The sequence below is a fragment of the Athene cunicularia genome (genome assembly GCF_003259725.1).
Source record: "Athene cunicularia isolate RWA chromosome 4 unlocalized genomic scaffold, athCun1 chr4_part3, whole genome shotgun sequence".
NCBI lineage: Eukaryota > Metazoa > Chordata > Aves > Strigiformes > Strigidae > Athene > Athene cunicularia.
In genome coordinates this window covers 4,423,788-4,439,065 of record NW_020799100.1, presented here as the reverse complement: position 1 = coordinate 4,439,065, position 15,278 = coordinate 4,423,788, and the positions used below count along the sequence as shown (strand labels likewise).

The 15,278-nt window shown below is 48.5% G+C and overlaps 1 protein-coding gene across 5 annotated transcripts in view; it reads right to left on the bottom strand.

The window, feature by feature from the left end:
• Nucleotides 1-679: 679 nt before the first annotated feature.
• PASD1 (PAS domain containing repressor 1) overlaps nt 680-15,278 on the bottom strand; it is a 105,523-nt gene continuing 90,924 nt past the window's right edge. For 3 of the 5 annotated variants that reach the window (XM_026848479.1, XM_026848480.1, XM_026848483.1), the window contains 11 exons: nt 14,027-14,174; nt 11,858-11,939; nt 9,894-10,017; nt 8,265-8,374; nt 7,710-7,796; nt 6,623-6,781; nt 5,885-6,088; nt 4,825-5,027; nt 3,970-4,062; nt 3,295-3,502; nt 680-2,054 (listed from right to left, as the gene is read on the bottom strand). In XM_026848479.1, coding sequence (XP_026704280.1) covers nt 1,884-2,054; nt 3,295-3,502; nt 3,970-4,062; nt 4,825-5,027; nt 5,885-6,088; nt 6,623-6,781; nt 7,710-7,796; nt 8,265-8,374; nt 9,894-10,017; nt 11,858-11,939; nt 14,027-14,174 — 1,589 coding nt within the window. In that variant the 3' untranslated portion in view covers nt 680-1,883. The remainder of the gene's footprint in view (nt 2,055-3,294; nt 3,503-3,969; nt 4,063-4,824; nt 5,028-5,884; nt 6,089-6,622; nt 6,782-7,709; nt 7,797-8,264; nt 8,375-9,893; nt 10,018-11,857; nt 11,940-14,026; nt 14,175-15,278) is intronic. The other 2 variants (XM_026848482.1, XM_026848481.1) reach the window with 2 other exon arrangements.

Sequence of the window (15,278 nt, the reverse complement as noted above, 5' to 3'; positions counted from 1 at the left end):
AAAGCCTCAGAACATTAATGACTAATAGATTGACACCGACCCTGGAGCCCAACCCCGGCGCAGGTGGCATCAGTCATGTTCCTCCTGCTTGTCACCACAGGTCACGCTTGTGCTGCCTCATAAGCACCCGAGGGTGTGTGACCCAAGCCCAGCAGCAGCTCTCAATTCCAAATGAGTCCCAAAAACACAGGTCATAGCTAACACCGAGGTAAACAAATACAAATCAACCTGAATAAAGAGATTCATTTATTCATATATTTTTTGAGAGTGATGATATAAGGCAAAAATCCCACGGCCCTGACTCAGCCTTCCCCCAGCCCAGAGGCAGACCAAGCAGGGACCAAGCAAACCCCAAAACAGGGCTGTGGGATTTTGTCCTTTGGAGCATGCCTGGAAAACACGGCTCTACCCGCAAGCCAGCAGCCGGGCTAGCGCCTGGGAGGGGGACACTGGCAATAAAGGGGGAATTGGGCACGTGATAAAGTGCGGTTTATGTCTCTTGTTTTAGCAAGGCCAATCTAACATGTAAACATCCTTGCAAACCTCCTGTGCTCCTTGATGAGCGGCTGCGAGCAGGGATGGCTGTGCCACCCCCCCAGCCCTCCCTGTCTGTGGAGCCCAGCGCTGCCATCAGAAGGGCTGTGCCCATGGCACAGCCCCATCCGGCACACCCCAGGTTATGAACTAGCTCACCCCTAAACCTTGCCCTGACTGACAGATGGAGCTTTGCTGCTAGATGGACCTAGTCCTAACTACCCATTTTCCTGCAAAACTTATAGCAATGGCCTAACCCCTCTCCTACATCTGGGCTCTAACTGTGCCCAAAGTTAGTACTCAGCTACTAACACATCAGAAATGTACACTCCATTTTTCCTTTGGAAAGACACAAACAGTAGGGACACTTAACTATACACCCACTGAGGAATAAACTGTTTTTTTCAATTCATAAATATAAACTTATAGTTAAAAAGTGACAATTTACAAAAATACAATTTATTGCTGACCCTACGGGCTTGTAACATCGCTTGTGTCGTTGTGATCATACGTTTCAGGTTTGCCAAATTGAAACATGACCTAGCAAAACCACAAAGTTTGCTGTCACATGCTGTTCTATGCTTTGTCTTCATGTATAGAAACATACAACTACATCACTTGAAACAGAACAACCAAAAAAAAGAACGAGTAAAGATTCTTTGTCTGTAACCTGACAAATATTTGGCTACAGGGAATAAAAACCATATAAATTTATCTGTACTTGTTAACGAAAATAAAACATGACAGATATCTTACTAGCTGCGATGTGAGCTGGTATAACAACAGTAAGAAATTCAGGCAAAAGTGGTGTTATGTAAATTAGCAGCATTATCCAATCTCCTGGAAAACAAAAAAATTGCGGGACTGAGGTATAGAAAAAAAGGAAAAAAACCCACAATGGACCTACTACAGTGAAACGAGTTATGTACATGGTAATCCAACGGCATCCTGTGGACCAGTACAGTCTGTGGATGTGCTCCAAACGGTGGGCTTAAATTCACAGTGACTTTCAGCATTGAAGTCCTGAATGGAAAAGGGTTTTCTCCATTGCAAAGCAATCTTCGTGGTGACCTGGTAACTGACCTCCCTGCAGCCAGAAAGCCATCGCCTTCCAGTTGTACCGCAGTGCTGGGCAAGGGCACGTACAGCCACTGGAGCAGCATTATGGACCGGCAAAATCCCCGGAGCCGTCTGCCCGCCGTGGGAGCCATCCCCCCAGCCACCACCGTCCAGCTGAGCCCGACCTCACCCATCCCATGCTCTGACGGTGTCGTCCTCCCCTCCATGCGCACCAGGGCGCCGAGCGAGCGGCTGCAGCCTCAGTGGTCCCTTCGTCCTGGCCCTCGCGCTCAGGGCAGCTGCATCTCGGGCAGGTCCGGCAGGTTGCAGGCCTGGCCCTGTGTGTGGCGGCTCTGCTGCTGCGGGTGGAGGAAGTAGCTCAGGGGGTTCTGCTGTGGGGGGTGGGGGGGCTGGAAAATGCGCTGTGTTGGACCCCCAGGCACCGGCTCAGGACCTTGCATCTGCCAGAGACACAAATCCTACAAGTCAGAGCTGCCCTGTGGCCCACCCGCTCCCTCTCTTGCTGCAGGGCTGATGCTGAGGCTTGTAGCCAGGGGTGCGAGTACCAAGTCCTAAAGGTAACCCCCACCCATCAAGGCTTGGGATGCTGTTGCTATCAGCATGACTAACAATGCCTGGAGAGTATGGAGGGGAAGCAGGATCCATCCGTCCTCCCAGCCCCATGAGGAGCCCAGCAGGAATGGAGACTGCCAGAAGCTACTTGGACACAAGGTAAAATCTGCAGGACATGCAACTTCCATCTTCCATGTGAAAGATTTTCAGGCAACCCATGAAGAGGTTGTAGAGCGACCTTGTCCATGTATCACCCTGTGGCTGGTACCCCAAAGACCTGGACTTGCTCGTTCACCCCCTGTTAAAGGCATTGTGGCACCAAAGCCTGGTTTTCTGATGCTCTGGAGCTATTTATCTCCCCCAGCATCATCATTCTGCTGTCCACATTGCTAGTCCTCAGGACCTCAGTGCAGCCTGTAAGAACACGACCCCAGAGCAGGGACAGCTCGTGCTCACATTTGCTAGCAACGATTCATTTCCTGCCTAAATCCAGCCCTGTTGCATGGTTACTTTCAGCTGTACCTACTTCCCCTGCTTTGATTTCTACCATCTTTGCCTGGAGAACTGTAACTTACCTCTGCCAACCAGGCAAGTCTTGAAGAGTGTATTACTAATTTTAACAACCCCTCTCCTTGGCAGCATCATAGGTTTGGCATGCACTGATGAAGCTGCGCTTTGAAGAACCAAAATCACCTTCTCCAGAGATTTGTGTTGTTATTATTTATTAAAAGAAAGCAGTGATGGCAGCTGATAAAAAACCTTGCTATGCTGAGACATAACAGCAGGAGGCATGTTTTCAAAAGAGCTTATCCCTTATCAAGTTTCACATCTCCAGCAAGACTCCCACCAGAGCTCCTCTGGATGACAAGTGGTGTTTGAAAAACCAAGAATTTCTTCTGGACACTAAGCGATAACTGAGTTCACTGGAAATTACGGCCTTGAACAGGCGCAGAGCCAGCCGGGAAAGGCTGAGCACTGGGGTACATGCAGATACAACGGGCATGGAGGATGTGTGAGTGCACCGACCAGGTTTGACTAGCCAGGTAAGTCCCATTTCTTAAAAAAAACCCCAACCCAACCTCAAAGCCATCCCCGTGCATCCTCAGAAACCTATTCCAGCTCCATTACCTGAAGGTAGAGACGGTGCTGCTGAACCTGTTGCTGTGGCCACTGGTGGAGGTGAACTGGTGTGTTTGCCTGGTGGGATGTGAAGCTGGTGTGTGGGATCATCAGAGACGGGGAGAAAACGGGTGATGGGGCTGGAGGTCGGACGGTACTACAGGTAACTGGTTGCATCTGTATTGGGGGAGGCAAGATCTGCTGCTCTGCAACGAATCTGCCACAGGGAGGAAAATAAAGTGTGAGAACCCAAACCCACACCCACCATCGGAGAGGGCCCTGGGGAGCCCAGGTGCTGCAGGAACCAGACTGGAGCAGGGTTTGTCAAAGCATGCAGAGCCCAGCGAGAGCAGGCCACAGATAACCCCTTCCCCATCAAGCATGGACTGCAACAGCATAAAATTAAGGTTTTTACGGCTATACATCTCCTTCATGACCTCCTTAGGCATTTTAGGCTTTGCTAAAGCCAGAAAATAGTTCAAAAATATTTTTTAAAGCATTTTAAAGTTCTTTGTAACTAAAAAATATTCTCATTACTTTTTCTCCTAGCCAGTTGAGCTTCTTTTTCTTTTAGGACTGAGACTGCCTTAACATGATCACGTACAAGTTTTTCAAAGTCATTTTCAGTGCCACAAAATGCCCTGCTAAAACACTGCATGAAAGCAAGGGCCAGCAAAGACTCACTTTCCTTGCTGCCTGCTGGCACTGCTCTGCGTAGACTGGCTGCTGCTGTTGGAGGCGGGCATCATGGCTTGGATAGACTGATCCAACAGCATCCTGTGGTGGAAGAAAAAATGAGGACAGTCAGGGATGGGAGAGGTCCAGACTCCTGACTGTCAGTCCCTGGAAACAGATCCCTGAAAATCTTCCCTGAGAGAAAGCAAACCATCACCCTGAAAAAAACCTAATGAAATAGGCACTTGTCACCTTGCCTAATGTACTCGCAGAGGTGAGCTGAAACGTGCTAAATCTTTCATGTAAGAAATATATTTTATAGATGGTGAGACCTTCAGGGTTTATCTTGTTTCCTTACACAGTATTTCAAAACAGCTGGGTCCTGTGGGTACTGTCTGTAGACACCTCCCTGAAAGACGGTTGAATAGTTTGGGGCAGTTGAATGTTTTATACATTTCTATAGAAGAAAAACAGCTTTGCCATGGCGCTTGTCCTGGCTGGAGAAAAGACACTCTGGAGCTTCAGAGCAAGTAGAGACAAGTTTGGGAAAGGCTGTCCCAGCTGGTTTTTCCTGTTCACTCTCTCTGACAGCAGCAGATGTCCAAAGGTTACCGAGCTACATGGACAATTTATGGATATATGAAGGATTTCAGGCTCCTGAGGGATTTCAGCACCCTGTTTGCATGTACCCCGGGCTCACCATTAACCCAGATCTCTGCAGGAGGGAACAGCCCTACACCCCTGCTGTGGCATCCAGAGACCATGACCCTGCTGAGCCCAGCTGTGCCTGCCCTCCCCGCTGCCCAGGGATTGCTATTCTCTGTCACCGCCATCACGTGGGTCCCAGGAGGGCTTCATTCACACCTGAGGCTCCTGTCCTGGCTGTAGTCAGACTGCGGTTGCCTTTCGCTGCTGTCAGTCGTCATCTGTGCAGCCACTGTGATGGGATGTGTTTGTGAAAACACCATGGGGTTGTTGTAGAGGGGCACTGAAATGCTCGTCTGCCCCGGCAGACATGTTTGCTGGGCAGGGTTTCCTCTCATTAGGTGCTGCTGCTGCTGCTGTACCTGGAATGAAGACATAGATACCCACGTAAGTTTTTAAAGCTCCCCAAGAGAAAGCTAAAATAACTGCTTCCAGTATGCAGATGGGAAGATGAGAAGGAACAGTAGGATATTTTCCCTGAACACAGCAGTAGGCACAGTATACCTATGCAGGACAGCCAACCCATTTGTATTTATTGCTCCTGCACAGCAGGTGCTGGGATCCCCAGCGGTGGGAGCAGACGGTCTCTTGAGAAATCAGAGTACTAGGGTAAAGGCATACAAGGCACGAGGGAGAGGAGAGCAGCTTAAGAGGAGAGGAGGAGTGGAAATCTGAAGTCACCAAAGAAAGTATCTCATCCGTCCTTTAAAGCAGTAGTTTTCATCTTTTTTTGCTTTTGGACACCTCAATTCTTTCTCAAGAAGATGTGGCCATCTATATAGTGGATTTAGTCTAGTGTTGACAAACTTGTTTTTCAAAGCTGCCTTCCAAAACTTCTCAGGGAGAAGGAAATTGGTCTTTTAAAGTTATTCCTACTTCCCCATGTTACAAAGTCACAACTCCCACTGGCTACGAACAAGCACCATGTTGCTATCACAAACAGAAGCAAACAAGAGCCCAAACCTCCCACCCAGTTCCTCTCCGGTCACCAGGACAGCTCCAGCGGTCCCCAGGGTTTAATGCTTTTAGGCAACCTGGCTTTTATTTTTACAGCTGAATGACATCATTCACCACTGACTCGACACAAATTTCGTAATGCCAGCTATGGAGTAAAACCAGCACAGAGGAGATGCGTGGGGCTGCGGGGAGAGGGCATATGGCAGACAAGTATTTAAACGCCAGGAAAGGGCACATTGAAGACAAGGAAGCAGCCAGAGACCTGGGCGGCTATGCCGCTGGGGTCCCTGAGGAATTGGCGCGGTGACGGCAGGGGGGTGCTGCAGAAGTGCTTCGTCCTCATAAGGCCTGGCTGTTGTGACTTCTTGGCTGTGGTCTGCCTGGGCGTCCCTGGTGCCGGTGGCCTCCTGGGGCTCGGGTGTTGCACGTTGTTAAAGACGACAGGGATCGGCTGCTGCATCAGCATCTTTAAATAAAAGAGACACATGAGCTGTTGCAGCAGTTGTACTGCCTGAGAGGTACTGTCCCGGCTCCCAGGCTGTCTCTGTCAACACTGCGACAGCAACGTCTCTAAATTCAGGGGCAAAGTGAACCACAAATAACAGAAAATCAAATGTTAGCTTGTGCCTAAGCATTTATTGAGAGCCACCACCATTCCAGCTCCATTATGGCTGTTGCATTTTGCAGGAAGGGCACTGGGGATCCAGCAGCACTAACCAGCCTCTGAACCACCAAGCTTTTTGTGCCGGGAGGACTTCAGATTAGCTTGGTATAGTTTTTTCTAAATCATGCAAATTACTGATTCAATACTTAAGCAGATACTGACACCACTCATCTCTTGGGAGACACTACTCCCACATCTGAGACCAAACTACCAATTTATCCAGAGTTCATTTCTAAATGCTTCTGACATTGACAGTTTTGTCACCAATCTGCGGGCTCAAAGGAAAGGCAAATGTTTTGTGGGTTTGGGAATGCTGGGGGCAGCGGCAGCAGGTACCTGCAGGTTGGAGTCCTGCACTAGCTGGAGTTGCTCCTTGATGACGTGGAGCTCTTCTTGCTGTGTCTTGATGTCAGCCTGCAGTATGCGAGTCCTCTCCTCCAGCTGCTCTTTCAGCTGATGCATCATCCCCAGCTGGGTCGGGAAATGGTACACTGGCTGTGGAGAACAGAGAGCAAGATGACAGGGTAGGACCAGTCCTGCTACTACTCACATAGTGATGCTGGCTTCAGGAAAATGACTGCTTTTCAGCTTTTGGCATAGAAAATACGATGCTGACAGAAAATGTCAATTGCACATTTAACCAAAGTACCACTGTACTTCCAGAGCAGCAGCCCAACTGGCTCACACTCAGTGTCTCTTAAATTCCTGAGCACAGGTAGTGCCTATGCACAGGACTCCCCTGTCCCTTTAGTGACACCATGCTCATTTTGGACCCCTTGCATTTTGGGGCAGACACTGCATGCAAGCCCTTGCCTCACCTCCAGGCTGGGTTTTCAGTGGTGCTGCTAATTATATTTGCCAAGTGCCAGGCCCAGGTTAGGTTGTAATCCCACCCTGGGATCCGTCCTTCACACCTACATTGGCCATCCTCAAGCCCTGTATTACAGCCTGACTGTGTATTGCACTGACCTCAAAGCTCTGTGAGGACAGGCTCATTGTTTTGGTTTATGACTTCCACATTTTTCTTGTGGTTTTGTGTTTTTTTTTTTTATTTTCTGGCCTAACTCAAACCTTCCATGACATACCCTTCCTCTGCCAGGGCAGTAAAGCTGTTCAGCATCATATCAGCCTGTAGTTGCTAGCAATTCAGAGATGACCCTTCAGCAGCCCCCCAATGGTTTTGACCAGCATAAACCTTCTTCTAATCTATTTCCTTGTGTGTCCTGCTCTGTATCCTTGCTGAAAGAAGTGGTTGCAGTAATTTTGTTGCAGGTGAATCTCAGTAACGGCAACAGAAAGGTTCCTGAAACCTTGCCCCCGTGCTGAGACTAGCCAGCAAGAGGTAAGAGCAGTGAACTGGAGCCACTGAGACCGCCCCACTGACTGGCCATACCAGTGTGTTTAACAAAAATAAAGGACATACCATCACCGTGTGCTGAGAGGGGACTGCCGGCTGAGCCACGGGATGCTGAGGGAGGTGTTCACCAGGGGCTTGAGGAGCTGCTATGGCCTAGAAATGAAAACTTTGCCTTATTGTAGGTCCATAGCAACTCTAGTGTAGAGTTGGTGTGACACCAGCTCATACTGGTGACAAACATGTTACGAAGAAGAATTAGACAACTCCAGGTGGAGATCTGAGGATGAGTCTGAAGGGAGAGTTCAAGCTCCTGCATGGCCCCTGCTAATTGCAAATCCTCAGTGTCAGCATCCATTTTTGGATAAAGGCCACTTCATGTGTATAAAACCCATGAAAAGAGGGCTCGCGGAGTGAGGAGTTGTTTGGCCCGGGGAGCAAACTGAGCCCCGGGAGGAGGCAGCAGAGGAGCCTGCAGCAGCTCTCCACAGCCCTGGGAAATCCCATGCTCAGGCCCAGCACACTCAGAGGTGGGGATTCAGCCTCTCTGAGGGCAAGATAGAGGTTTGTCACGCTCGTTTCTTTATGGCCTCAGAAAGGTTATTGCTCGCTGGGACCACTGACCTGAGCGCTTCCAGCTGATGCCAGCCGCAGGGCTGCCTTCTCCGCCTGCCCCCCCGGCACCGACGACCGGGTGGGTGTGCTGGTGTCCGTGTGGCGCATGGATGACGTGGCTGGAAAAGAGATGGTTTACTGTGATACGGCAGACCCGTGCCTGGCTAAGCCTGAACTCCACCTATGCAGATGAGCAGTGGCTCAAACGCTGCCAAACTGGGTGCCCAAACTGCCACTCCATGGTGCCTCTGGCTCCCCGCCTGACTCATGGGGTTCTGTTCTGATCTTAATGCCCCATTTTTGTCTTCCCTCCACAGGCATCTCCAGATGAGCATTCCCACTCTCCCACTGGCAAGTATTACAAGAAAAGCCCTCCAAGTAGGCTCCTACCCATGGCCCTGCACGCATGGGCTCTGCAGTCACCTCATTGTTGCCCCCAGGGCTGGGGGACATTTGTGGGAGCTGGCATGAAGCCGTCAGCAAGGCAAGCAGCCTTCTGCACACCTTCAGGGATTTATCACCAGGGACCAAATTATCCCATAACAAAAGTTTTATCAGTGAGGTTCAGGGCTCAATGAAATTGCTCCATCTTAGCAAGTCACCTCCTGTCCCCTGAGTCACAGCAAACAACCACAACCCTCAGCTGGTGGGAAACTGAGGGAAAGCTGCTCTCACACTGGCAATCTGTTAAGAGAGAGGAGTCAGCATGTGGCCACAGCTCTGATGCCATGCCATAACTTATTATGGAATCATAGAAGAGTTTGGGTTGGAAAGGACATTAAAAATCATCTAATTCCACCCCCCTGCCATGGGCAGGGACACCTTCCACCAGCCCAGGTTGCTCCAAGCCCCGTCCAACCTGGCCTTGAACCCTGCCAGGGAGGGGGCAGCCACAGCTTCTCTGGGTGACCTGTGCCAGTACTTAACCATCCTCACAGGGAACAATTTCTTCCTTAGATCTAATCTAAATCTCCCCTCTTTCATTTAAAAACCATTATCCCTCATCCTATCCCTACACCCTCTAATCGAGTCCCCTCCCCAGCTTTCCTGTACCCCCTTTAAGTATTGGAAGCTGCCATAAGGTCTCCCCGGAGCCTTCTCTTCTCCAGCTGAACACCCCCAACTCTCTCAGCCTGTCCTCACAGGGGAGGTGCTCCAGCCCTGATCATGTTCATGGCCTCCTCTGGACTCACTCCAACATGTCCATGTCCTTCTTATACCAGGGGCCCCAGAGCTGGACACAGCACTGCAGGGGGGTCTCACGAGAGCAGAGCAGAGGGGGAGAATCCCCTCCCTCGCCCTGCTGCCCACACTGCTCTGGATGCAGCCCAGGACACGGTTGGCTTTCTGGGCTGTGAGCGCACATTGCTGGCTCACAGTCAGTTTTCCATCCACTGTGACCCCCAAGTCCTTCTCCTTGGGGCTGCTCTCAATCCCCTCCTCACCCAGCCTGTGTCTGTGCTTGGGATTGCCCCGGCCCGTGTTACAGCACAGTAAGTCAGCCCTGGTGCTTGGAACCCCGCTCGCACCCTGCCTGTCACCCCCCCAGCCGAACCCCGGTATTTTGGAGGCCGCCCTGCCCTCCAGCCCCCTTCCTTGCCCTCACGCTGGGCTGCCCCCGGCTGCGCTGGCACCTACAGGCCGAGTCGGAGAGGGCGGTGTGCGAGGAGCGCCGGGAGCTGTGGGACGACAGGGACACTCCCTCCCGGCTGGCGTCCTGGCTGCTGCCGCACTGCCCCACGTCCAGGTAGCTGCTGTGGCTCTGCGGGGAGCGAAGCACAAGCGGTGAGATTGTCAGCAGGAGAGGATGGTGCTGGAGGGGACCTCCACCTCCCTGACCGCTTCTTTGTGGAGAAAACAACAGTCTGGGTGCGCAGAGGGCCAGCACTGCAGCATCACCACCAAACCCTGGTCGGCCCCTCAGTATTCACCCTAAAGCCTTCAGGCACCCCGCTGCAGACAGAACCCTCAGGATCACACCCCAGGCACCCCCGGCTTTGGGGCAAAGCCACACATTTCTGTCACGGGACACCCGTCTGATGGCAGCAGCAAGTGGCGGTGGAGGGGACACAAACGCTCTAGTGTGCCACCCTCCTGCTCTCCTGCCCATGGACCTGAGTGCAGATGGAAACATGCTTTTATAATTAGCTTCCTTCTGCCCGATTCTTTCAGGGATGTCACAGTTCGTTGGCCGTGGCGCAGCGTGGGGTGGTGGCAGAGGTACTGAATGAAGGCAGGAGGGGCTGGCTGGGGAATCATTCTATTCATTGAAGAGATGGAGAGGTAGCTGGGAAGGGACATGGAGCAGTGGCACAGCGACATCAGCTGCAGCCTGAGGAGAACCTAGAGCCAACAGCTCCTGTGGGGGACAGTACCAGGTGATGCTGAGAGCTGATCCCTGGGGAGCAGCGCTGCCGGCAGGCTGCTCAGGCAGGAACCTGGCAGCACATCCACAGCGGGGAACAGCCTCAGCTAGTGAATATTAACAGCTTTGGAGCTGTCACACCAAAATGACAGATGCCACCTGGCAGATGGTTTATGGCAAACAGCCTATAACTGTTGGGTAGTAGGAGACTGTTTCACCATCAGGACGTGGGTGACCATGATGACCATGCCACCACCCTCCCCATGTCTCCCAGGGAGCTCCCCAGCTTCCCACTCCCCTTCAGAAGATCAAGCTCTGCCTCTCCTCCAGCTGCCTTACATCAACAGATGCAACTTAAGGTCTGCAGAAAAATATCTCAGCTATCGTGTGAAAAGGGGAAAAAGACACAGAGTGTCTTTTCTTCTCTGTGGTGACAGAGAAGCAATTTGCAAGATGGTCCTTGCTCAAATGCAAAATGTCTCTGGGACATCTTCCCCTACATATCCCATAAATGGCTTCTGTAAAATAATGTCTGAAGAGCAATGAGGCTAATGGAATGATAATTACACAACAATTCGCTTGAAATTACTTTGATCACTGGTCTTATTTGTAAACTACTGAGACGAAGAATGTAAAAGTAATTAAAATGACCTTGTTAACTGGGCAGGTGTGTTGGGATGCTGGGATGCCAGATTGATTCAAACCATGGAAATTATTGCTCTGGTCACAGTCCTACACTTGATGCAATCCTGCCCAATGGTGTAAACAGAGCTGAAGACTGGAATAAGTGTTCTGCCTTCACTTCCGATCTTTGTCTGAGTATCAGTGACGAGCTGGCACCTGACAGAACAGGTACCATGTGGTGCTGCCCTGCGCTCGGATCCTCTGCGCCTTACTAACAGTGACAGGTACAGCAATCTAGCCTTCAGCTCTACTCTTCTGCTTCTCAACTGAGGTGGTTTGACCTATTGTTTGAGTAACGGTCTCAGGATAGTGAATAGAACAGCAGCAATACAACTGATGAATTTGCAGTTATATCCCCAACCAAGATAAGCAAGTTTAGAGCCACGCAGTGGAAAACTTCTCAGGGTCTGCTTGAGTCATAACCCAACTGAAGGCTTAGAAGGAGATGGGAGTAAAGAAGGAGAAGAAAGAACAGATATTTTCCTAAGATTGGTAAGTGGTTACTCAGTTTGGTTTAAACACCTGGTCATTCAACTGTGAAGGGACATGGTACCTTTAGAGAAGAGGATGCCAGTTCAATTGATGACTCTTCAAGGCCAAGATCTCGCCTTCTTTCAGCTCGAACCTCCGCATAACTGAAAAATTGGGATTTAAAATTTATTGGGTTTTTAAATCTGGATATTGTTTACTCTATGTTAGCTATCCTACCATACAGGTCACTATGGAGTTTCCATGTTGAGTAACAAGCTTTGTGCAGCACACATTCACACTCTCTCATACACAAGGTGCTTAGAGGACCATCACCATACAGCCTTGCAATCAGAGAACAACAGCACATGCTGAATATCCACAGATTAGAAACAACAGGGCAGTGTCCCAGTCCCACTGCACCCAGGACTGCAGAGCCCACATGATTAACTGCACTAGTCATTCCAAGCACAAACGTAGACCCTCCTTCGTAAATGTTGGCCCTGGATGCCTTTAAGCAAAACTGATCTATAAGCAAAGTGCACTTGGTTACTGAAGATAAAATCGGTGTCTTTGTCCTCAGTACAATTTTCCTAATAAAGGACATTCCCATTTTCCATAATCAGGCAGAAGAATGATCCTACAGCTTCTGTGCAGGTAAACCGCCAGAGCAAATGTACATACATTTTCTAACCTGCTGACGATCCAGAATCAAGCTTTTGCATGTTGTATGGTAGCTCAGTGAGACCTAAGCCAGTGCCGTGGGGAGGAGGAGGTCAGATCCCCTCTTTCTGAGGGTGCCCACAGCACCGAGCAGTGTGCTACAGCAGAGTTAACATCCCTCCCTCCATTGGAAGCTCTGAATACAAACCAACGGCTGCCAAGCTGCAACGCAAGGTTCAGGAATCCCCAGGAATGTGCCTCTTAAAGTGTATATTTTCTTTCCTTACTATTTTTTCTCTTAAATAATAAAATATTTACAGTAAACAATGCCACATGATTCACCATTGGGATAAACTGGAGAAGGTGTTTTAAAGATACTGAGTGCTTGTGGATCATGGGCACTGAAAGGTGCCAGAATTTAGGGTGCTGAAATATTAATGGGCCATGATCCTCGTGGGAGGCAAGAGAAGTTGCTAAACTGAACTCACCTATATCATTTTAAACAATAATTTTTAATCATATTTTATCTTGTGTATTTCAACAATATAATCTATACCTTAACTATATGAGACATAATTGAATTTAAAATCTGTTTAGGACTATATCACTAGGTTTAAGAGGCACTAGAAGCAGAAAGAAGAAACAAGTTCATGCACAGTAAATTCAGGCTTGAAGTGAAGCCAAAGTCCCTGAAGGACAGCAGAAGCCACACAACTTGGAAGCAATCTCTCTGTCTAATGTTTGCTTATGATAAGGCTTGTAGTCTATACCAGCACACACAGCTTTAATCACACCTGTTTAGTGGTGTAAGGTGCAGTCTGTGTTTCAGAATACAGACAAGAATCCCAGTTGACTAAATATTTGACAAGAAAAAGAGGGACCAGAAAAAACTTCACAAACTGATTCCTGACAGTAAAGAAAGATGCCATGAGCAATATGTTTACTCAAGTTAACAGAGCAAACCAGTAAGTCACTATTTTTTCAAGACCTTCAGTAAATATATTTTCAGTCTTACAAAATCTTTTTTGAGATGACAGTGGTAATCAAGCAGATTTCCCTCCAGAAGGTGCGTATCACAGAACATCCCACACACGCATTGCCTTACAACACAGGTTTGCATCCAAGCACAAGCAGCTTCCCACTAGAGGGGGATCCTGGGCTGAATTTCAGGTGAGGATAAGGCTAGCAGGACAGCAGCTAACTTCAAGTCACAAATATTTAAAGCTCTGATCAAAACGTTTTGTAGGAGATGTATGATCCCATTCATGCCCATAAAACCATCTGATTCTTAACAGCTTTAATTCTTCCTATGGCCATATCATTGATAGGTATAAAAAGGGAATTAACACACTGATAGACCAGGCCAATGGTGGCTTCCAGGCTTTTGGCCCCATTGCCAAAAAAAAGTGAGTAGTGAAAACATATTATGCTTTTCCCCATATTCCCAGTCATAATAGTTTAATAGAATTACATACCATCTTAGCGTGTCAATATGCACAGAAAATATTTGGCTAACACAAAACAGAACTAGAAAAAATAATGGTCGAGCACATGGGACATGCATTGCGAAGTGTTTGGTGCTTGCTCCTACCTAACAACCAGGTGAGTGCAAACGATGAACTCGGGTTTGGAATTCCACTGGTGGTAGGTGATATAGTAGTGTGTCTGCAGCCATATCCACTGCTGGCCTTTGGTCAGGAACCGATAGTAACAGGACTTTCCCTTTCCAAACTGCATCACTGTTAAACAAACAAGAAAGCAATTTATAGCAAACAGGAATTTCATGGTGCAAAGGCGATTAGAAAAACGACTCAGTCCCATGTCCCTCTTGCAGTTTGCTACTGCACTAAAATGGCTCTGGCGGCTTTATAAACATGACAGATGATACACAAGCATGTACTGAGCTGGGTTCTTTTCTGCTACTGATTTTCAAGACTGTACTTCGCTATTTTGAGAATGTTCTCATAACTATGAATTGTCATAACTATGTAACTAGATACTGGCCTTTCACAAGTACATGAAAATGCATTTAAAAGACTGGGGGCTTGAAGTCAGGATCCTAATAATGGCACAAAACTATAAGATAGTGGAGGTTTAGCAGTTTAACTGAGAGTTTTCTTCTGAGTGATGACCAGAAAAATCTCAAGTGATGTAATACAACTGGAAAATAATGAGAACTACATTAAATAACCACATTAATTGTTCCCAGACTGCTGGGACTACAAAATGAAACATGCTCACTTAAAATACCCATAATTAATGCAAAGTAAAATACAAAAGTGGTTTAAGCAAACCCATTTCACTTCACAGTAGGCAAGATGTCTGCCCAGAGCGGTCAACTAGATGAACGGGAACTTATTGAGCCACACTAACCCAAGTATTTCTACTCACCCGCACACCTTTACTTTGTTAAATGTCAGGACTAACTTATTTAGTAATCCCATTAACACTGCTGGGCTTTAGATGAAGCACTTAGCAAAGGTCTTCTGGCTAACACACCGTGCTGGGGATCACTCAGCTCCTAGTCCTGGCAGAGATTTCCTGAAGCAACTTCTATAAGTCACCTTGCCAGCACCTTACTTTGCACCCCTGCATAGTAAGATTAAAAGATCCTTTCCTTCAGGTGTGTAGTGCAAAGACTCTCTTAGTATGTAAGATGAGATCTGTGGCTAGTGGAGATGTAGAACATAAATCACTAAATAGATTCTCTCCTGACCCCACTCTCAATATAGTTAGCATCTACGTCAAACTGCACGCATATATTACCTTTAAAAGGACATCATCTAGTTAAATAGCCCACTTCTGTCTGAATGGTCTTTTAAGCAAACAGCACTAAAAAGTAC